Source organism: Podarcis erhardii, assembly GCF_964252035.2.
Source record: "Podarcis erhardii genome assembly, chromosome: 1".
Lineage (NCBI taxonomy): Eukaryota > Metazoa > Chordata > Lepidosauria > Squamata > Lacertidae > Podarcis > Podarcis erhardii.
In genome coordinates, this window is record NC_138497.1 from 46,085,637 (window position 1) to 46,108,175 (window position 22,539).

The 22,539-nt window shown below is 44.3% G+C and overlaps 1 protein-coding gene across 3 annotated transcripts in view; it reads left to right on the plus strand.

Moving 5' to 3' along the window:
• MIDEAS (mitotic deacetylase associated SANT domain protein) overlaps positions 1–22,539 on the plus strand; it is a 90,592-nt gene that overhangs the window by 45,037 nt on the left and 23,016 nt on the right. For 2 of the 3 annotated variants that reach the window (XM_081881354.1, XM_081881353.1), the window contains exons 2-5: positions 13,976–15,724; positions 18,988–19,299; positions 21,020–21,365; positions 22,091–22,157. In XM_081881354.1, coding sequence (XP_081737480.1) covers positions 14,183–15,724; positions 18,988–19,299; positions 21,020–21,365; positions 22,091–22,157 — 2,267 coding nt within the window. In that variant the 5' untranslated portion in view covers positions 13,976–14,182. Of the gene's footprint in view, positions 1–9,406; positions 9,581–13,975; positions 15,725–18,987; positions 19,300–21,019; positions 21,366–22,090; positions 22,158–22,539 lie in introns of those variants that run through there. The other variant, XM_081881355.1, reaches the window with a different exon arrangement.

Genomic DNA, 22,539 nt, shown 5'->3' on the forward strand with positions numbered 1-22,539 from the left:
GTACCCCCCCCTCCTCTCCTTCCGTATCAATTACCATCTCCCAAACATCTGGAAGGCCCCAGGTGGGCGAAGGCTCGTGTAGCCTGTACTGATGCCTATCTCCACAGCCCTGTGCTTCTTTCCCTGACACAGTGCATGGCAGGAAAAACCAGATCAGGGCTTGGAGGGGCTGCAGATTGCTCTAGTCCCTTACAATGGGGGTGGCTTCTGACCCACTTTCCTACGTGCTCAGTGGGTGCATTTCCTTCCTCAGTTCCCTTTGCATCTTAAGACTTTCTAAATGCTTTACTGCTTATGGGAAGATAGAGGGACACTGCTGGTATGGTGGAACTGCTTAACACACTCTCTTTAGAAACCATTTTCTTTCCTCCTTCGTGATTAAATATTATTTCTTCTTTCCCCTCTCTCCTCTTCCTGTTTGGTTCCCCTACCCCTTTTCTGCAGAAATGCTGGATTTTTTCTTTGGGGGACTCTTGCCACACAGAAGGCAGTTTTTATTCCTCACTCAAACCACCAGTGTGTAGGAGGGCTGTTCTGCTGTCATTTCCCACTTCAGGGAGCAGTGGGTGGTGAGTGGGAGGAAAAAGGCTGGTTTGCAAGGCAGCCTGCAGGAATGTTAATTGTGCCTGCTATTCACAAAGCTTGATTTGGGTGATTTTCATTAATTGGGTTGATGTGACCATGTGGCTGGAGGCTGGCTTTAGAGACGAGAGGGGTATGCACTGATTTTGGCCAAGTTATAATTAATCCATACATGCGTGAGCCCTGCTTACCTTAACTGGCTTGCCTGGCTCTCAGCAGTATCTGTCGCTATCGATGGCAGCTTCATGGTGTTCATGAACCTCAACAAGACAAGGATGGCAACCTCCTTGCGTCTGACCTTTCCTAAGGCCATTTTGTTAACGCCACGTACCAAATCTAGATCACACCGATAGGTTTTATGCTGCAAAATTAGTTATGTTTGAGACAAGAAGGAAAAATATGCAGCATATTCAGACATAGGTGAACTTGACTTTTTTTATTTCCCCTACAATTTGGCTTAGAAGTTCAGGTAGATGCCCTTTACATGGTGCCACCTGTAGAAATGCTTTCATAGTTAAATGGGAGTTTGTGGGGTACTCCATAAGAATCTTTTATTGGTTTCTGTCTCAGTTCTTCAGATTTTTAGATCAGGCCACAATATTTTTCTTAAACTGTATTTTTCTTGTGGTACCTTGAATGAGTAGTTCAGATTAGGGTGCTGCATTTCCTCTTTAGCACCTATGGATTTTGGTTGATCAGGCAGATAATAGAATGATCTAGGCAAAAAATAAATAGCCAAGACAAGGGATCCATTTTTCTTCTTTATTTTTCAAGGCTCGGGTGGTACCTTAGGGCAGATAGAAAAACTGACTCCACATAGCATGCTCCCACATTGTGCATTAAATAAGGGTACTTTAAGAAAGATAAACAGTATGGTAGGGTTGCCATATTTCAAAAAGTGAAAATCCAGACACAAAAGTTACTGAGCTTTTTTTTGCAAAATCTCAAAAAACAATTGTAAAGCTATTTTTAAGGAAATTCAGCAAAATCTGAACAGTGTTTCCTGGCTGTGTCCAGGAAATTCCAGACCTATGGCAACCCTACAGTATGGGAAATGTTAGTGCATATAAATATGAGATAATTATCTATAAAGAGGTGTACAAAACTGTGTGTGTTTGTTATTTGTTCCGTTTATTTCATTTTCTTATATTTTATAGCCCACCTTTCTGACATCATGGAACCCAAGGCTGTACACATGTGCTTTTCAAGGAGTCACCCATCCAGACACTAATCAGGCCCTGAACTGCTTAGCTTCAGGAAGGTGGTAGCCTCATGTGCCTTCAGATTATATGCAGATCCCAGACTCAGGAAAGTGCTTTTTTTTTTGTACTGCCTCTCACATAATTCTGGAACCCAGGGCCATCCAATAAAGCTAAATGGTGGAAGGTTCAGGACTGAGAAAAAGAAATACTAGTTTATCACAATGCATAGTTAAAACAATGGAATGCCACATAATGTAGTGATGACCATCAACTTAGATGGCTTTAAAAGAAAATTACCTTTCTCTCCCCGCCACCAAATAAATGTGTCTATCCATGGCTTCTGGGCACGATGGCTTTGTTATACCTCCAGGATCAGAGGTGCCATACCTTTGAATACCACTTTCTGTGGAATAATAATGGAGGCAGGTTGTTGATCTGTTGTCTTGCCTGCAGATCTTCCATAGGCTTCTGGTTAGTCCAGGGTGCTGGGCTAGATTGGTTTTTGGTCTGATCCAGCAGGACTGCACCTAAATTCTTAACTATTAGTAACTGTGGGGTTTTTTACTTCCAACTTTTGAACCTGCTAGTACATGAATCTGCCTTGTCCTTGATCAGGCCATTATTGAACCATCTGTATACTGTTTGGCAGCAGTTCTTCAGAGTCCCTGAGGCAGAGATCTTGCTTATTCCTGATTTCTGAAATCGTTTGAACTAGACATGCCAGGGTTATCATAGAATTGTAGAGTTGTAGAGTTTGAAAGGACCACAAGGGTCATCTAGTCCAACCACCTGCAATGCAGGAATGTTTTGCCCAATGTGGCGCTTGAAACCATGACCCTGAAATTAAGAGTTTCATGCTATACTGACTGAGAACCAAGGTATGACTGTACTTGCCTGACAAACTATGGCCCCTATCCAGCAATATACCCGGTACTGGTCAGATACAACAAGAAGCCAGGTTTTTGGTCTTAATGTGCTTTACTATGAATGCTCTGCCCCATCACTCTTGCTTTGCTCCTCCCCTGGTACAACTGGGATAAACCAACCATTTTGTCCAAACTGGGGTTTGTAGTTTGTTGCTCTGTAGCAAGCCATAATCTGCAAGCCAACGATGAGCCATGGCTCAAGACTGACAAGTGATTGTAACTTGCACATGTAACAGGAAGTCCAGCTTAATTGCAGCTTTCTGGTTTGTTTATCCAGCTCTTCCCGGGGAAGCAACAAAGCAAGAGTCATTGGGGAGCATGCTTCTCATTCACAATAAGTCTGGCTTACTGTTGATGTGTGAACGTGGCACTGTGTGCTGCTGGCATTGCTGTGAGAACCTTGAATTTAAAACAACATACTGAAGCTAAAGCGGATCTTAGAATAGTTTTTAAGGCCCAGAAAAGTTGGTGGAAGTGATCTGGAAATAGCCAGCTGCCTAAGCAGGTGTAGGAAAAGGGATTGGATGTAAAGGCACTAGCTTCTTGAAGAGGAAACAGATAAAAGAGAGTGGTCTCTAAAACTGGAAGTCAAAAGAGTGGAATCTCTTGGGAGAAGACAACCTCCTGGAAGAATCCATTCATTGGAATGGTTGACAGAGCACATTGCTCCGGTTAAAGCGGTACAGGTATTTTAACCAAATCCTGATGTAGATTATCTAACAAACAAAGACAAAATGGAACTTGAAGGCAAAACTAATAGCTGCATGTGAATTTTATTACAGTCTTGTAAATAAGTCACAAAGGTTATTATCCCAGGGATTACTTTTTATTATCCTCCCTAACCGTGCATACTGTTTAGGGCACATCGTTGCTCTGAAAATCAAAAGCAGACTCTTCTCTAGCTCATGAATGCTGCCTGGCAGTGGTTCTTACTAGGCCACAAGTAAGTGAGTGACCCTTTACCTGCTCGACTGATTTCAGATGCTATTTCAGATGCTACCACAGTCTTTTGGGGACGGGGAGAGCTGAAAACAGAGACAGTCTCCTGTGATCTTGCCTAGATAGTTTTATTCAGTGTCAAAGTGTTGAGATAGATGGAGCAGCAATGCATGATACTTGCAGCACGTTCCTGTCTGCGTCTACCCAGAATTAAGCCACGTTGAGTGTAAAGGGTCTTGCTCCAGATAAGTGGATACAGGATTGCAGCCTTAATCTAGCACACTGCTTTTGATAAAGTGTTCTTAAAGGAAGAGGCCCTGTTCCTTAGCAAAAAACCCGGTTTAAGGGCTGCAGTGCAGTTCAGTTTCCTGTGAGTTAGCTCAGTTGAACACTGTGGAAATATGCCTAGAATTGCACTACAAAGGTCTGCATAACTATGTGCCTGCTTGTGATTCCAGATATAAGTGAGATAGCAGATGCCGTTGAGTAGAAGGCAGAACTCGTGCACGAGGCTCTCAACAGATGGGTAGGCAAATGGGAGTTTAATGTTACTAGATGTGAGGTCATGAACTTGGCATTTGAAGTAGAACAGATATGCCGGCTAAATAGAAAGTGATATTTGAAAGGAAGAGGAATAGTTAATTTTTCAGAACAATCTTTTAAAGATCTTTAAAGAAGTATTGTACAAGGCAATTAATGTGAAGGGAATGCTTTTGAAATTGTCAACTTCTCACACAGATTCTGATGAAAATTAGGAAATCAGGCAGGCTAAGTTTCAGATGCCAGCTTAAAGTGGCTTTATTTCAGGAGGCCTATACATCGTAAATGTTTTGTTCTTGTATATTTTAATAAATGTTTGAGGTTTTGTATATTGAATTCTTGCTTGTTTGTGAACCGCTTTTAGACCCAGGTGTGGGGGAAAGTGGGGTGTGCTTTAAAATAATAATAATAATAATAATAATAGCAGCAAGCCACAAGTAAATAAGCTACTCAGGCAGAGGTCTAAGCTGAAGACTGGAAATGAAGGTGTCTGGTGGGCTTATTGCAGAGACTATTTCACAACATAGGGGCCACTTCTGAAAAGACTCCACTTTGTGTTTTGGTAGGTAGGGCATGTAGCAGTGCCTGCCCAGGTGACCTGAGGGAACAAATAAACTTGTGTGAGAGAAGCTCCTTCAGGTCACAGCAGTTGTGTCAGGTGAGGAGCACTTTGTTCTTGCCATGTGGTTCATGATCACAGTTGCAAAAACTGGCTAGCTTGTGTACAGGACTACAGTTTTTCTTGTGACTAAGCCCATTGAACTCTGTAGGAAAGCAATTCATCTGCATTTATCTCAATAAATCCTTAACAGCAACCCATTGAGGCAGGTCAGGATTTTCCCGATATGACAGATTAAGGTTGGGTGGCAGTGGCTTGCCTAATTCCACCCAGTACATATCTGATGAGAGGTGAACCAGGAACTTCCTGATTTGCAGCTCATTCTTTTATTTAATATGTTGTAATCCTACCCTTCTTCCAAGGAGCTAAGGATGGTGTATTTATTTTTATCTGTGTAAAATATTTCTAGGCTGTCTTTCTGGGCAATGCCTGTCTGAGGCAGTTTGCAAAAATAAAAAAACGTCAACAATGCAACAACCATCAAACCATCAAATTCCTTCCCTCCACTCTGAGAACAGTCCATAAAATATTCAGCCAGCCAATTAAAGCACTATCCACAGCATGAGATACCACAGTCCAGGCCATAAAACAACAGTCAGGAATAAGGCAATCAGAAGAGTGTACAGCAAATTTAATAGGTACCGGTATGTTAGGAAGGTGGTTGTATAGGGTGACCCGGTGAGCTTCGTGAATTATTTGAAGCCAGATCTATCCTGTCTGATCCAGCATTTGCATCCACTTGGCTGTCTGTGGCTATGTTACAGTAGCTCATTGAACTTCTAAAGATGTTTAGAGATGGTGGTCACATTATTTTTTTTACGTTCCTGTTTAAATTTTACTGTATTTTCTAAAAAGATGTTGCATCAGGAACCCTTTGGTTTGTGCTTTTGAAGCTCTTATACTAGGTTTTTGGTTGGGGGGGGGTTGTCACCCAGGGAACTACCTTGGAGAGATGCCACAATTTCCTTGCCCTAAAATGAGGCAGATATCATTTTCTACCAATTTTTTTAAAAATAATGTGGGCAAGAAGTAATTTGTTCTTTGTAGATTAGTTATAAAAGTTTGTTTCCAAAGAGCTGATTTTGATTTACTTCTGAAGGACCTGCGCAACCCTAGGGGGATTTTTTGCTTTGAACATCTGTTGCTCCGGTGCCATAGTGCAAAGTGTTCTTTAAAAAAACCCTCCATTTTTGAAAAGGCTGAAAACATGGCAGCACAAATTAAAATTATTATTTTTTATATGAACCAGAATGAAGGCATCAAGTTGGACTGGAAATTTGGGACACACTTACAAAAGTATTATTTTTAATGTGCAAATATGAGGACACAGTTGATGAGATTATCAGAGTTCTGTAGATTGGTGGAACCTATTTTACAACTGGGGAAACAATAGTTTCTTTAAAGCCATCACAGTTTGCAAAGATATGAATGAGTCACAGTGAGCCCTGGTCTCCCACGCTCCCCACTTTCTTTCTCCTCTTTTGCAAGGGGGTGATCAAAAGCTTACAGTTGTGTTTAACCACAGTTTGTTGTGTTGCCTGGACTATGATTGGCTTCAAACAAGCCAACTTCAGACTAAAGTTACTGAAGCTGGCTTGTTTAAACTAACCATAGGAAAGATTAACCACAGTTCCATGTCTGGAAGGAATAGCAATATGTGCTTCTTCAAAAGTGTTATCTTCTGAATTATTCCTTGACAATGTGGGAGGAGGAGTAAGCGAGTAGGAAGGAGTGGGTGAGTCCAAGGCTTATTGCCGCTCATTCAGGTCATACTAAACTGGTTTAGTGCGACATGCAAGTGCGGTCATTGAGCACAGAGCATGAATTGAACTTTGATCCAAAGTAAAACATTCCTGACCCACATGAACTCTTATTAGTCCTTTATGTCCAAAGGAAGCAATCACATTAACATGAGTTGCTACCTCTTGAGATTAGTAAATTGTCCTCCATCCATAAGGCTCAACCTATTTATTTGAGGAACAAAATGAATGCTATCATTCTGGCTACTTGGAGGAAAGAAAGGATTCCACCCCTCCCAGAATATATTTTCCCAACCAATTTCCTTAACGTTTTCTTATATGACCCAAACTGTTGTTCTGGCTTGCATATGAGTGTAATTGTGTGTACACAAACGAACCTTCACCCCTGGTACCCCCACTCCACTCACAAATCTTGCAATTTTTTTTTATATGAAACTTAAAGTACCTCAGGGAGAGAGTGAGCATTTCAGTAATGTATGATATCATTGGCTGACCTAAGATTGCTTACTCTTTTGACAGCAAGATGACTTGTGTTAAATACTTAAAAAAATAATAACTTGGTCTAATGATGGCAGTGATGTCATCAGGAGTTGCCCAGACTTCAAAGAGGATAACTGAGTCCTTAGTAGAGGCTAAATGAAAATGGAAGACTGATTTCTAGGAGACTTGGCTAAACTTTAAGGCTGGATGATTGACCACAAAGTTTCTGGTTTGGCCAAAGCTGTAATTCTAAGAAACTGAATTCTGTCATCATAAAAAACAAAGCTGTCTCCTGAGGACAGGAGAGGAGAACATGAAGCACCAAAACATATTCCATTGCTTGCCCTAGGGGGTGGGGGTGGGGAGTAATTCCAGGTCAGTGCAAGGAGGATGGATTTTGTATTGAAATGTTCAAGTGAGGGAATTAATGGAGTGCAGAGTCTGAGGTCAATATGCTTGGTGGAGGAAACAGAAGATGAGTTTGCAGATGACTAATGATTATGCCTAATTTTTCTATGATACTGCGGGGTTGGCTTGCCACTCTTCTGAGAAATCAAACCCCTGCTTTGTTTTGCAATCAGTTATTGCCAGCATGTTGCTTTCTGCTCCAGCGTCACATGCAGCCTTGTTTACTGCTTTTAGCAACGCCACAAAAAGCAAGAAGTGAAAGGGGCATGTACGGAAGGATAGAACCTTTCGCAGGCCTCTTACATGAGTCCCAGTGGCATTTGTTTTAAGTCCTGTAAAAGAAGAATTGTTCTCTTGTGGTTCTTTCTCCTGGTAGGGTTTCATAAACATATGTAGGTTGTGTATCAGTTGCATTTTTAAAAGCAGATTTTTTTCCATCTCTCGGGGTCCCGTTTCTCTCCCGGAGATATTTTTGTGCTGTCTGGAGGGGAGTGGAAAAATGAGCTGAGAGCATTTTATACTTGTTGAAGGAACGCCCTGGCTCTGTAATGCTGGATTGCAGCAGGATTCCACTGCTGGCAGCCGGTGTGGAGAGGGAGGGAGAGAGAACAGTAAGCGTGAATGGATGAGGAAATGAGTCAGTAAAATGCAGGCCCATGATCCACATGCAAGGAAGTAGAGTCGGCCTAGAAGGTAAAAGTTGCAGAACAGCCCACCCCCACCCCCACCCCCGCCAGTGCTTGCCACATCCTCCCCCCCCCCTCTTTTTAACAACCCTATTTGCATGCTACTTTCCCTTCTTCACATCTCTACCTTTTAAGCTGTCTTACGTCTTTGACAAGGCTCTGCCAACAGGAGTTTAAGACAGAAATGCACATTATTTTTCAAATACGTAAAAGTAAATTAATTGTGCAGAGAGGCGCTGGTGGGGTTGAATGCAGGCCTGTGAATACACACTAAGCAAATACACACTTTTGAGGAGCAAGACTCTCCCCACCAGCCAGTTAACCAGGCAGGGAAGTTGGGGTGAAGGGCTAATGGTTCTTACTCTCCACTGATGCACACAAATGGCTACGTGTGTGTGGCTAGGTGAACGTTTTCCGTTTTTGGAGGCGCTTCGCTAAACGAATTTCTCTATGGGGTTGCTTCGCAAGACGAAAAAACCGCTAGACGAAGAGAATCGCGGAACGGATTAATTTCGTCTTGCGAGGCACCACTGTATTTTATTTGCCTTCAGATAGGAATACTTTTTATATGTTACTTCACTTGTACTGCAGAAAAGGGAAGGGTGATATTTCCGTTTCCTCATGTGGCCCTGCAGGTGTTGGAAATAATGTTAAAATCCAGGTTGTTAATTGGTGACAAGTCATGGGTGACTAGGGTTGGCTTTAATCTTAATTAATCTTAATGTGCGTGCAAGATGTTTGGCTAAGTGTCAGTTATTGCTATGAGAGTGGAGACAATTCATAAGGCGGGAAATAGCTGATTGACTAATACCTCTGCTTTATTATCAGTCTTTGGAAGTCAAACCCACCTGGCACAAGAATGCATTGCTATCCCACAGAAAATAATTTTTCTATCCCTATCTTCTCTGTTCTTTATGAAGCAAGCTGCTTGTTTATGTTATCTAGCAATGGTATTTAGTATTCTTGTGTCTTAGCTGGTAAGCTTCCTGGTATGATTCATCACGCTCTTTTTAATTGCCTTGACTTTGTAACATCACAATCCATCAGAGAGCTTTTTTTTAACTTTTAAAATTGTGAATATTGTTTCATTATATCTTTGCCCAATTTTACAACAGTTTTTGTACGCTGCAGTTGGCACTTGAGTTTTTCGGTGGTTTGAGGGTACGGCACACTGTGTCTGTGACAAAACTCTGTTTGGCATTTCTGGTTGTGATATTTTGGGGAGCAAATAAAGGGACTGATCCTTTTTTCTGTCTGCACTTAGGTACTTTCCTTTACCTTCCTCCTATTTACTGTATATTGCTCGATGCTGAAAGGTTACTTAAGAAAATATAGGATGCTTTTAAGCAGCTTCCCGTGGAATGGGAAGCAGTTAAACTGGGAAATTCCTGAGCAGAAATGACAGCATCGAATTTCTATGAAAGCCCCTTTGAAAAAAGTGAGCAGATGTGGCCTTGCTTTCTAGAGAGCTCTGTTCCCAAGTGCAGTTTGACCATCCCTGCAGAAGCTTCTGGCTACATCATCTTCTGCTCTCAGAGATATAGTTCATAGCAGTGGATCATTCACTGGATATCTGTCCGCTGGATATCTTATCAGCCCTTGTGTGTAAAGCATGCTGGGTTGGATTCAGAATCCCTGCGAGTTGAGCCCCCCTTGTTATCATAGAATCATAGAGTTGGAAGAGACCACAAGGGCCATCGAGTCCAACCCCCTGCCAAGTAGGAAACACCATCAGAGCACTCCTGACATATGGTTGTCAAGCCTGTGCTTAAAGACCTCCAAAGAAGGAGACTCCACCACACTCCTTGGCAGCAAATTCCACTGTCAAACAGCTCTTACTGTCAGGAAGTTCTTCCTAATGTTTAGGTGGAATCTTTTTTCTTGTAGTTTGGAACCATTGCTCCGTGTCCGCTTCTCTGGAGCAGCAGAAAACAACCTTTCTCCCTCCTGTATGTGACATCCTTTCTCCCTCCTGTATGTGACATCCTTTTATATATTTGAACATGGCTATCATATCACCCCTTAACCTCCTCTTCTCCAGGCTAAACATGCCCAGCTCCCTTAGCCGTTCCTCATAAGGCATCATTTCCAGGCCTTTGACCATTTTGGTTGCCCTCCTCTGGACACGTTCCAGTTTGTCAGTGTCCTTCTTGAACTGTTGTGCCCAGAACTGGACACAGTACTCCAGGTGAGGTCTGACCAGAGCAGAATACAGTGACACTATTACTTCCCTTGATCTAGATGCTATACTCCTATTGATGCAGCCCAGAATTGCATTGGCTTTTTTAGCTGCCGCGTCACACTGTTGGCTCATGTCAAGTTTGTGGTCAACCAAGACTCCTAGATCCTTTTCACATGTACTGCTCTCAAGCCAGGTGTCACCCATCTTGTATTTGTGCCTCTCCTTTTTTTTGCCCAAGTGCAATACTTTACATTTCTCCCTGTTAAAATTCATCTTGTTTGTTTTGGCCCAGTTCTCTAATCTGTCAAGGTCGTTTTGAAGTGTGATCCTGTCCTCTGGCGTGTTAGCCACCCCTCCCAGTTTGGTGTCATCTGCAAATTTGATCAGGATGCCCTTGAGTCCATCATCCAAGTCGTTGATAAATATGTTGAATAAGACCGGGCCCAAGACAGAACCCTGTGGCACGCCACTAGTCACTCTTCTCCAGGATGAAGGGGAACCATTGATGAGCACCCTTTGGGTTCGGTCAGTCAGCCAGTTACAAATCCACTGAGTGGTAGCATAGTCAAGTCCGCATTTTACCAGCTTCTTTACAAGAATATCATGGGGCACCTTGTCAAATGCCTTGCTGAAATCATGGTAGGCTACATCCACTGCGTTCCCTTCATCTACCAGGCTTGTAATTCTGTCAAAAAACGAGATCAGGTTAGTCTGACATGACTTATTTTTCAGAAATCCATGCTGACTATTGGTGATCACAGCATTCCTTTCTAGGTGCTCACAGGCTGTTTGCTTAATGATATGCTCCAGAATCTTCCCTGGTATTGATGTCAGACTGACTGGGCAGTAATTATTTGGGTCCTCTCTTTTCCCCTTTTTGAAAACAGGGACAACATTTGCCCTCCTCCAGTCTGCCGGGACTTCGCCTGTTCTCCAGGAATTCTCAAAGATGACTGCCAGTGGTTCTGAGATCACATCTGCCAGTTCTTTTAATACTCTTGGATGCAGTTCATCTGTCCCTGGAGACTTGAATACATCTAAACTAGCCAAGTATTCTTGTACTATCTCCTTAGTTATTCTGGGCTGTGTTTCCTCTGCTGAATCATTTGCTCCAAATTCTTCAGGTCGGGCATTGTTTTCTTTATCGGAGAAGACTGAGGCAAAGAAGGCATTGAGGAGTTCAGCCATTTCTGTGCCCCCTGTTTGCATTTCACCATCTTCTCCTCTGAGTGACCCCACTGTTTCTTTGTTCTTCCTTTTGCTACGAACATACCCATAAAAGCCTTTTTTGTTGCTTTTAACCTCTCTAGCAAGCCTGAGTTCATTCTGTGCTTTAGCTTTTCTGACTTTGTGTCTACACGTGCTGGCTATTTGTTTGAATTCCTCTTTGGTGGTTTCCCCCCTTTTCCATTTTTTTGTACACATCCTTTTTTAATCTTAACTCAGTTAAAAGTTCTTTAGATAGCCATCCTGGCTTCTTTAGGCACCTTCCATGTTTCCGTCTCATTGGTATTGCCTGAAGTTGTGCTTTTACTATCTCCCTCTTAACAAACTCCCAGCCATCATGAACTCCCTTTCCTTTTAGTATTACTGTCCATGGGATCTCACCCAGCACTTCCCTAAGTTTTATGAAGTCGGCTTTCTTAAAGTCAAGAAATTGAGTCCTAGTATGCTTGGCTGCTCCTTTCCGCTGTATAGTAAACTTCAGAAGAGCATGATCACTCGCGCCTAATGATCCTTCCACTTCTACCCCACTAACCAGGTCATCAACATTGGTTAGGACCAAATCTAAAATGGCTGTTCCTCTTGTTGCTTCTCCCATTTTCTGGACAATGAAGTTGTCTGCAAGGCCAGTGAGGAATCTGTTTGACCTTGTTGGGAGGCGTCTGCTGGAAGGAAAGGGAAGAGGTGATCTTTGCAGATTCCTGGAGCTCTTCCCCCCACTCCCACCCTGTGCCATATGAAAAGTTGCTGCAGCTGCTTGGGTGACCCTCCAGAGCAGTTGGTGGGGCAATGGGCATGCAGGAAGAAGGAGAATATGGTGGAAATTACCTCCTTCCCCATCCTCTTTTCGATCTCAGTCCCTTCTACAGATTGAAGCAGTCCTTCCATTTGCTGAAGGGACGCTCTGGAACCAACCTGTTAGTGCCTTCCTTTATGTTCAGGGGACTCTGCTGCTGCTTTAGCATTGCAGATTGTAAGACTAGAGCAACCTTCCTTGCAAACTCATTTGCCTGACAATGCTCAAGGCGGTCTGTTTTGGAACAGAAGAACTGCCAGTGGGTGCACAGTAGCGTTTGTTGCAGGAGGGAGGAGCAGAACACTCCATCACATCCTGAAGTAGGATCTTAATTGGGAGCTAGGAGATTTTGGTGCAAAAAAACCCCCACATCTGTGCAGGCTCTGAAAAAGGCTCCTTGGTAACCTCCTGATATTGATCGTACTGTGCGTTTATATAGTGTTTCTGTGTGGTGAGTTATTTATACTTAACCTTAGTCTCTACCCAAGATATTATTTAGATCAATTATTACATTTTCTTTTTAAAAGCATGTTAAGCTCGCCTCTGGTTCTCTGGTCATTCCAGACCTAGACATGCCTTGGCAAACTGAACCATGCTATTTAAGTACGGGTCAAGAAAGGTTCATTGCTAGTAGTAGCCAGCAAATGAAGTTGGGCTATCTGTGTAATGCGGCAATGCACTCTACTGAGTCACTGGAGAAGAGAACATTCTGCTTGCAGAAGAGGCACGGAATGCGTCTAGTGCTTCTTTCTACAAAGCAAACATTTGTCTCTAGTTTCAAACAGGGTGATTTCATTTGGGCAGGGTTGATGGTGCCTGGCTTACAGTATATGGGAACAGGCTTAAGATACGCTGTGGAACACTTATTTGGTACGTTGATTTGTCAGATTTCTAAACATTTTTTTTAAAAAATGATGCTCCTCCACCTTAGGCGAGTGGAAGGATTGCAGAGTGTTCATATCGTGAACTGTAGACTCCTTATCCATCAGCTCAAATCAGCTGGTCTACAAAAGAACTGCAGAACAGCCAGATATATCTGCACTTAGTTTTGCACACTATTTTTATTTTTTCCAACAATGGGGATTGAGGCCAGGGTTAGATTATCAAAGAGGCAAGCAAGGGCCCAGCCCAGCCCAGGGACCGCAGTTTTAATAATACAGCACAATTTGCTTTTATTATGGCCATTTATAATCTGCCCTTCACCCAAATGTCCTGGGGAAAACACATATACATTTAAAACCAAGAATTAATAATCTAAAACTAAACAAACTACAACATACACAAATTAATTTGCAATTAAAACTAAAGGCAGGAGCAGCAAAACCAGGCACTCTGGTCTCACTGGAGCTTCTGCAATGGAGTGCTCCAAGTCTGAGGTTGGCAATTCCACATCCTTGGGCCAGAGGGGCATTGCCTTGTCTTGTGGAAGCACTTCTAGATCTGATCCTGCCTTCTTGTCCGCTTTGGATTTGGAGTCCCCTTGAAGAAGGGGAATGTGGCTCCAAGTCCCTGATGGGGATAGATCGACTGGCTGAGTTTTTGAAAGCTTCATGCAACAGTGTTGAGATAACTGGCTATCCTGACCTGAGTTGCAGGTGTTTAATTTTCTGCTTATTTCTTTTCTTTTCCAGGCGCTGAAGCTAAGCGGGCCGCCGAATAGAAAGAGGGCTGAAACTTGCCTCTTACATCTCTGCACGGACTAGACTTGAAGAGAGGAGAATTTCTTTTTTGCTGTCTTTATACTTACCCTCTCCTTTGTGCACAAGCACTAGCAATGGGTTGGCTGTTAATCTGAGATATCTTGTCTCTTCCTTATCCTTGGGAGGATAGACTGAACCATGAGTCTGCAGGCCCATCCAAAGTCTTCAAGCAAGAGGACTGGGAAGCGGATTGCCTTTTTCAATGAGGAAGAAGTGCAGCAGCAGCAGCAGCAGCAGCAGCAACAACAACAACAACAGCAGCAGCAGCAGCAGCAGCTGTTGCTTAAAGAAGGGCAGTACTTCAACCATGGGGGGAATGTGCCTTCTTCCCAGGGCATGGAGCTTTCCAAGCCAGGTGTATACGGGGGCATCCACGGCAATGCTGCTTTGCTGAACTCTCTTTATCAGGATAGAGGCGATGCGAGGATGATCCCCCAGCAGCTGGCTGCTGCCAAGTGGCAGAACTCTCTGGTGGGGAACCGGCTACCAGAGCGCAGCGATGCCAGCTGGCAGCCTCAACCTGGAGGCTGGAATCACGGGATGGTGTATGGGGGTGCCCAGAAAGGGGGGCACCCCAATGCCAACATCCCAGGTTTCTTCAGCCACCAAGATCCCCTGAAGAGGAACCGGGAGAAAGGGGTGGTGGTGTCTCACCTGGACTTGTATGGAGATGCTGTGCAACAGATGATGTCTCATAAAGCCCAGTTAGAACAGCAAGCCCTGGTCAGGCAGCAAGCCCAGATTAATTCTTTTCAGCAAATGCAGAAGCAGCAGCAACAGCAGCAGCAGCAGCAGCAGCAGCAGCAGCAGAATCAGACCCTCCCGTTGCAACCTTTCCAGCTTGCCTTTGGCCACCAGGGCCAGAAGCAGGGTCTCCCTGAACTGTTGCATGTCTTTCAGCAAGCTCCTCCTACTTCCAGCCCAGCCTTTACCGCCCAGCAGAAGCAACAAGCTCTTCCACAGTTGCAGCTGTTTGAAAACTTTTATCCGCAGCAGCAGCAGCACCATCAGCAGCAGCAGCAGCAGGCGGCTGTGCAAGGCTTTGGCATGCAGCAACCTGCATCTGTCACGCAGCCTCATGGGGCAGGGCCACCCCAGCCTCCTCAGCATCATATGGTTTCCCATCAGTTCCACCCGGTTACCGAGCGGAACCAGGAGCTGCTGAAGGCGCTGACGGAGCCAAATCCACAGACTGTCCTTCCCCAGGCCCAGATCCCTCTCCCAAGGAGATCACGGAGGCTTTCCAAGGAAGGTGTCCTGCCAGCGTCTTCGGCAGAGGAAGCTTTGGCATCCAAGCCAGCTGAGGAGTATTCTGGCGGTGTGTTGCCCCATCACTGGCAACCGCAGCAGCACCCAGAAGTCCAGTTTCGACACCAGCCTGAAGCGTTCAGTCACAACAAGGAGATCTATTTGCAACCTGGCAGAGCGGAGCTGGAGCATGGGGAGATGCCAGCTGGCGCCCAGCCCGAAGCGGAGAAAGCGGGCGTGTATGAGAACGCCAGCCAGGCAGAAAAGCCGGTGGGTGCCACGGAGGGCCTCGGCCAGAGAGCCAACGACTTTGGTGGGGTCAGAGGCGGCGTCATCCAGAGCACGCGGAGGAGACGGCGTGTTTCTCAGGAAGCCAATTTGCTAACCCTGGCTCAGAAGGCTGTGGAGCTGGCTTCTCTTCAGAATCTCAAAGTAAGTGGCATTTCCTGACTCGCACCATGACTATTGCCTCACTTCACGGGATACAACACCTTAAAAATGTTAGCAGACATTTGTCCACTTAGAAAGCATAATCCCGGCTTGTAAATAATAATAGTAGTAGTAGTAGTAGTCAGCAAATTCCTTCTTCTTCTTTTTTTGAAGAGCATAGGACTTACAAGTGTAGTTTCTGGGGAACAGGTAATTCTTACCCTGTGCGTTGCATTTTGCTCTGAAGATGTTGGGTGGTACTCAACAAAGTTTTACCTGGAGTAAATCCATTGAAATCAGTGAACATGACTTAAGTTAGGACAATTAATTTCAGTACATTTGCTCTGAGAGAAATGTAGCTGAATACTGCCTGTTAACGTCTCTAATGTCTTGGAACCAAGTTTACCAATTGTTAACATCACAGCCAGGTACAGGGCTTTCTGCACTTAACTGCACCATTTGGAAAACATACACAAAGCACCTTCTCTCTCTCTCTCTCTCTCTCTCTCTCTCTCTCTCTCTCTCTCTCTCTGTGTGTGTGTGTGTGTGTGCATGTGCTATGCTTTTCGCCTTATTTTTGGTTCCCTCTTCCTCTCTAGCAAACATCTCCAACAACTGAATAAAGAGAGAGCAAATGCTAGCTCCGTCTCCCAGTAGTCAGGCTAGCTTTGCCGCTCCCTTCCGTGGAATGGGATAAGGCTGTAAAATGAAGAGAAGGAATTGCTGTGTGACAGAACACTTATCTCTCTCTTTCCCCTCCTCCTGCCATAGTACTTAAGGAAGTCTCCAACAGAAACTTTTGTACAGTGGTGCCCCGCAAGACGAACGCCTCGCAAGACGGAAAACCCGCTAGACGAAAGGGTTTTCCATTTTGGAGGCGCTTCGCAAAACGAATTTCCCTATGGGCTTGCTTCGCAAGACGAAAATGTCTTGCGAGTTCTTGCGGGTTTTTTTCCCTTTCCCTCCCTTTTTCTAAGCAGCTAAGCCGCTTATCATCTGATCCGCTAAGCTGATAAGCCGCTAATCCGCTAATAGCGCTAATCCGCTAAGCTGTCAATGGGCTTGCTTCGCAAGACGAAAAAACCGCTATACGAAGAGACTCGCGGAACGGATTAATTTTGTCTTGCGAGGCACCACTGTAATGTCTGAACTTACATTTTTTTAAAGATGGGAATACATCAAGTGTATAGCCTGCTGAAACTGGAAACCTGTGGGGAATTTCAGCTAATAACTTCAGTAACTGAGAGGGTTTGAATGTGACGTTTAGCTGTCATATGACAATCAGTTAACTTTGAAGTGTGGATTCAAAGTAGTCCTGCACCCTCCCCATGCTAATAGTCATTGTGAATCAGTCCCATAGATTAGTAAAGAATTGGGAGGAAGCAATAGGATGCTTGGCCTGGATGGTGTAATTACTAGTGTGTTAGAATTGGACATGGGAGTTCGAGACTTGGTAGTACTCAGGAATCTGAAACAGTAATACAGCCAAGCTTGCCTTCTACCCTCTTGCCACAGAATATTCGCTATCCGGATGGACCACCTATAGAATGCATAGTGATGTAGTTATGTTTGTGTGTGGCTAGAGCAAATACAGGGATGCGGGTGGCGCTGTGGGTTAGACCACAGAGCCTAGAGCTTGCCAATCAGAAGGTCGGTGGTTCGAATCCCCATGACGGGGTGAGCTCCCGTTGCTCGGTCCCTGCTCCTGCCAACCTAGTAGTTCGAAAGCACACAGTGCAAGTAGATAAATAGGTACCGCTCTGGTGGGAAGGTAAATGTCGTTTCCATGCATTGCTCTGGTTTGCCAGAAGCGGCTTAGTCATGCCACATGATCCGGAAGCTCCCTCGGCCAATAAAGCAGGATGAGCGCCACAACCCCATAGTCGTCCACGACTGGACCTAATGGTCAGGGGTCCCTTCACCTTTAGAGCAAATACAGTCAAGCAGTCATGTCCTCTGATAGGCCCCATTTCACCAAGAAGATTGTATCAGGAGAGATATTTCACCCTAGTAAAAGGGCATGAATCCAAAGAAGTCAGCAGGAAATCAGATCTGATTATTGGTAATGGGCGCAGTATCCAGTGCTGCCCATGCACAAGCAAAACAGACTTCCGCTTATGCAAGAGGACTTGACCTCCCTGCAGGCCCTTGCACACTCTCAAAATCTGCTCTGGAGGGTGGGTGGGTAGGTGACTTGGGAGCAAATTTTGGCTGCACAGGGAAACACAGGAAGATGGAATCCCATTTTGTGACCAGAAGTCTGCTCACACAACATTTGGATTACGCTCAGTAGCCTTATAAAAACATCTGTTTGAGTATGCAAAACAATCAACCTAAAGTTTTAGGAGGATAAATGCATTGGACTCCTGGAGAGAGACAGCTGACTCCTTTTTCTTCTTCATTGCATGCCTTGGTGTCCTCTGTAGAAGATACTGCCATTATTTACTGCTTTCTCTTGCTGTAGTCCAGACTCATAAACTTTCATGCAGCATCTCTCCCAAGTCCAAAAAATGCCATACTTGTCTGTACCACTTTTAACCTGGAAGCAGTTGGATGCGTGTGTGGTAAATCACATTTTAATTCCAAAGGGTTTAGCAGTGTATAGCAAGTTTGTTTGTTTTCAAAATTTATCCTCCACCAAAGGAGTTGCTCGAAATGGCTTACATATAAAAAGGCAAACAAACAAAAACAGCAATAAACCAATTTTTTTAAAAAAATAGCAATAGAATTAATAATAATAATAATAATAATAATAATATCCCAGCCAGAGCTGGGCTCAGGGCGGCTAACACCAGTAAAATTACAATTAAAAAAAAAAAAAAATTAAAATATAATTTAAAATGCAGCCTCATTTTAATAGTAGCGTATAAATCAAAACCATAAGGGGAAGGAAACATAAGGGTCAAACTGAGTCCTAACCAAAGGCCAGGCGGAACAGTGCTGTCTTGCAGGCCCTGCGGAAAGATGTCAAGTCCCACAGGGGCCAGTACTGAAAAGGCCCTGGCCCTCGTTGCGACCAATCTAACCACCTTGCGACTTGGTATCTCTAAGGTGTTGTCATTTGTGGACCTTAAGGTCCTCCGCAGGGCAAACCAGGAGAGGCGGTCCTTTAGGTACATGGGTAGAATCGAAATCTCTTATGTAACCTAACCTCTTGAGGCAGGGAGTTCCACATACGGGGCAGCACCACAGAGAAATCTATTGACCATAGCTCATTGTTAGCTTATTCAGATACCTTAATACTCACATGACCTTTTTGTTCTAAGGAGCCAGAAACTTCAGAAGAAAGGAACAGGAGTGAGGCAGCTGTCACTGCACCCAGGAGTGTCGTAGAGTTTGCCGGTTCTTCGCCAGCCCCGAAGAGAGCCCGGGAAGACAGCAGCCTCGTGCCTCTCATCATGCCCGTGTCTGTGCCTGTGAGGAGGCTGGACTCTCATGATATCGGTAGTGAGAAGGGAGAGGAAGGGAAGCTACAGCGGTTTGTGGCAAACGACCGAAGCTTCGCTGAAAGCAAACCTTCCGTAATTGTCACCCGGAGGAGGTCGAATCGCAATTTGAACATGGACGTGCCAACTCAGGTAGGTTTGTGTTTGGGATCCTGATTGTGGTCATGGGGCAGTAAAGTGAATCTTACTGGGTCTTTTCTTGTTGGTTATTTGTGGCACCTTTCCCACAGAACAGGCTGCAGCTTACTGGTTCAGGTCATCCCTCTTGTTCTCTGCCACCGGCCTGGTTCTCATTGGGCTGGCCCAAGACTTTTTGGCACCTGAGGTGAACCACAAAATGGCACCCTCCACAGTGCCAGGGAAAAGGGGCTATTTTCTCCTTGTAGAAAATAGGTGAAGCAGACTTGTTAAGAAAAAAAAAATCAATTCTGGCTGTATCTGGTATTAAAATTGTGAAACCTCTCTGGCTGCTTTGACCATAGAAAGGAGAAGCAAAGGATATGAAAGCCAAGTCATTTTTGGTGGTAGGAATTTGATAGGTTGAATGAATAGCTTTCATTTGAGTGAGAGTGATTTCAAGGAGGTTTTATCATGTCAAGTATGTGGACTATTTTTGAATTGTATAGAAATTAATCTTTTTTGAGAGACTGTGAACACTTATGTGTCGGAAGAGACCATAGAAAACAAATGTAAATAATTGCACATGAGGACTTTACATCTTTTTTTCTACGTTTCTTCCTATGCAGGTGATTTTCCTAAATGTAAGTCGGGCACGGTGATCTTGCATAAAACTTTCACTGTGCCTATAAGCATTGTGTGGTCACTAAGTAGTCACAGCTGGCATTTCCCCATCTTATTTACTTGGGTTTTGATGGGGAAAATTATGGTTTTGTTGGCCTCATAAATGACTGGCAGAATACAATCTTCCACGAAGAAAAGGTTTTCTGAGAGAGGCTTATCTGTGCTACATCGTCCAAGTCTAATGTCTTTACAAGGCCACATTGTGATGCTCACAGCTCCAACAAATTTTATTACTACATTTATCTCCCCACCCCCCAGGAACTCAAGGTGACATGCATGTTTCCTTCCAGTTTGTTGAGAGGATAAAATAAGAGCAGGGATGAGCCATGTATGCCACTTTGGGCTCTTGTGAGGAAAAGGGGGATATAACTACAATTTACAGTTGTACCTTGGTTCCCAAACGCCTTGGTACTCTTACGCCACAAACCCGGAAGTAAGTGTTCCGGTTTGCAAACATTTTTCGGAAGCTGAATGTCCAGCACAGCTTCCACTTGAGTGCAGGAAGCTCCTGCAGCCAATTGGAAGTCGTGCCTTGGTTTTCGAACAGTTTCGGGAGTTGAATGGACTCCCGGAACGGATTAAGTTCGAGAACCAAGGTACCATTGTATTTGTTTAAGGTAGGTTAGGCTAAGAAAAAGTAACTGGCTCAGGTCAGCCAGTTGTGGCTGAGTGGGAATTTGAACATTGGATTTGCCAGTCCCACTTCAATTTCACTCTGGATTGGCAAAAGCCGAGAAGTACAACTGGTTGTTAATTGATGGTGTGTCATTCTTGGGTTGAATGCAATACTTTTGTGGTAGTCCTAATTAGAGCTTACATTTTTCAGGACAGAGAGCTTCCTTTTCCTGCTTTAAAGCACCATGAGTTGATGGTGCTATATACATAACAACAATACCCATATAAGTTAAAACAAGCACATATCAGTTAATGGAATGAGCTGGTGGAGCAGCCATGTTATTTCCATTTGGTTGATATTGATGTTTGTCGGGGTGTGTGTGTTAGATTGAAGTACTTTGAACTGTGTGAACCAAAACTTGTTTCCTTTTCATAGCATGAAGGCCCTGCTCCAAAAGAAGAAGTGGAAGGCTTTGCACGGAAACCGAAGCAGCGGCCCAGGCCAGAGCCTCTCTTCATACCACCAAAAGCTGGCACCTTCATTGCTCCTCCTGTCTATTCCAATATCACACCCTACCAGAGCCATTTGCGCTCACCTGTGCGCTTGGCAGATCACCCTTCCGACAGGAACTTTGAGCTACCTCCTTACACTCCCCCGCCAATACTTAGCCCAGTGCGAGAGGGTTCCGGACTTTATTTCAACGCCATCCTCTCTGCTAGTGGTAACTCAGTTCCACCTCCTATGACTCCTAAAAGTGCACACAGGACACTGCTCAGATCCAGTAAGTTCCCATGTATTGTCCTTTTGAGGGTAGAATGGGAGGAGGATCACAGCTGGAGGAAATAAATTATGACTCGGCAATTGTAGATAGATGGCCTCTCACAAGTTGGAGTTTTTGTTTGCTTGTGGAAGATTGGACTGCATGCACCGTGATGACTTCTTAAGTTAGAAAATGGTATCGGGACAGGATATCGTTGCTGCATTTGAAAGAATGCTAGATAACAAAAAGATTGCATGGTAAAGATTAAGACCCACCCTTCTTATAGCCATATGTAACTTTGTCAAACAAAAAAATTTAGTTGACCTTATAAATAAGCCCATGAAGTTTACTAGCCTGCTAATAAGCTACTTTTCCATGCTGACTGTGAAGTAGGGAGAAGCCCTTTTTTCTGTTGCCAGCACAGGTTACTTGCCTCCTAGCAGACTACCTTAAAAAAGCAATGGGGTGTTGCTAAGTGGTCTGATGGGGTAGAGCAATCAGCCCTCCATGCCCTTCAGCCAGCTGAGTTTCTGTGCTTTCCTTCCACACAGCAAGTGTGGAAACCCAGGAGACCAGCCAAGGAGAAATGGAGTGATCCACCCCTCCTCTACTAGCTCACCCACTCACCTGTATGTGGTTCTGAGTTACTGATGGCTACCTCACCAGTTGTTAAATGCAAGGCTGATAGCAGAGCATCCTTAAGTAGAAGCAGGGCCATGAATTAATTGTGTCATCTTGACTTGCAGATAGCGCAGAAGTCACCCCTCCTGTCCTTTCAGTAATGGGAGAGTGTACTCCTGTCAGCATTGAACCGTAAGTACTCAGTTGGGTGGGGGGGGGGGGAAGCACAGTGCATCCACTGAGGTCCAGTGCTATTTTCCAAAAAAGAAGTTCTCTTAGAATGGCAATGGCGCCCACCTGAGATGTGCCAGAACTGAGTTCCAGCGAGTTCTGGCTGAAACAGAGCCCTGCCTATAACCAGTCCTGATCAACAGCTGGTAGCCTTTGATAGCCTCCATGAATTTATCCAGTATTTTCTCCATTGAAACATAAAAAGCTCTTTCCGCATATTTCCTTTGACATTATTCTAATGACTCCCTTGCTGTTAATATATAGCATTCTGCAAAAGTGTGCAGCCATATATATATTGCATTCATCCTCCAAGCAGCTAGATCCCAGATGCAGTTGCATGCAG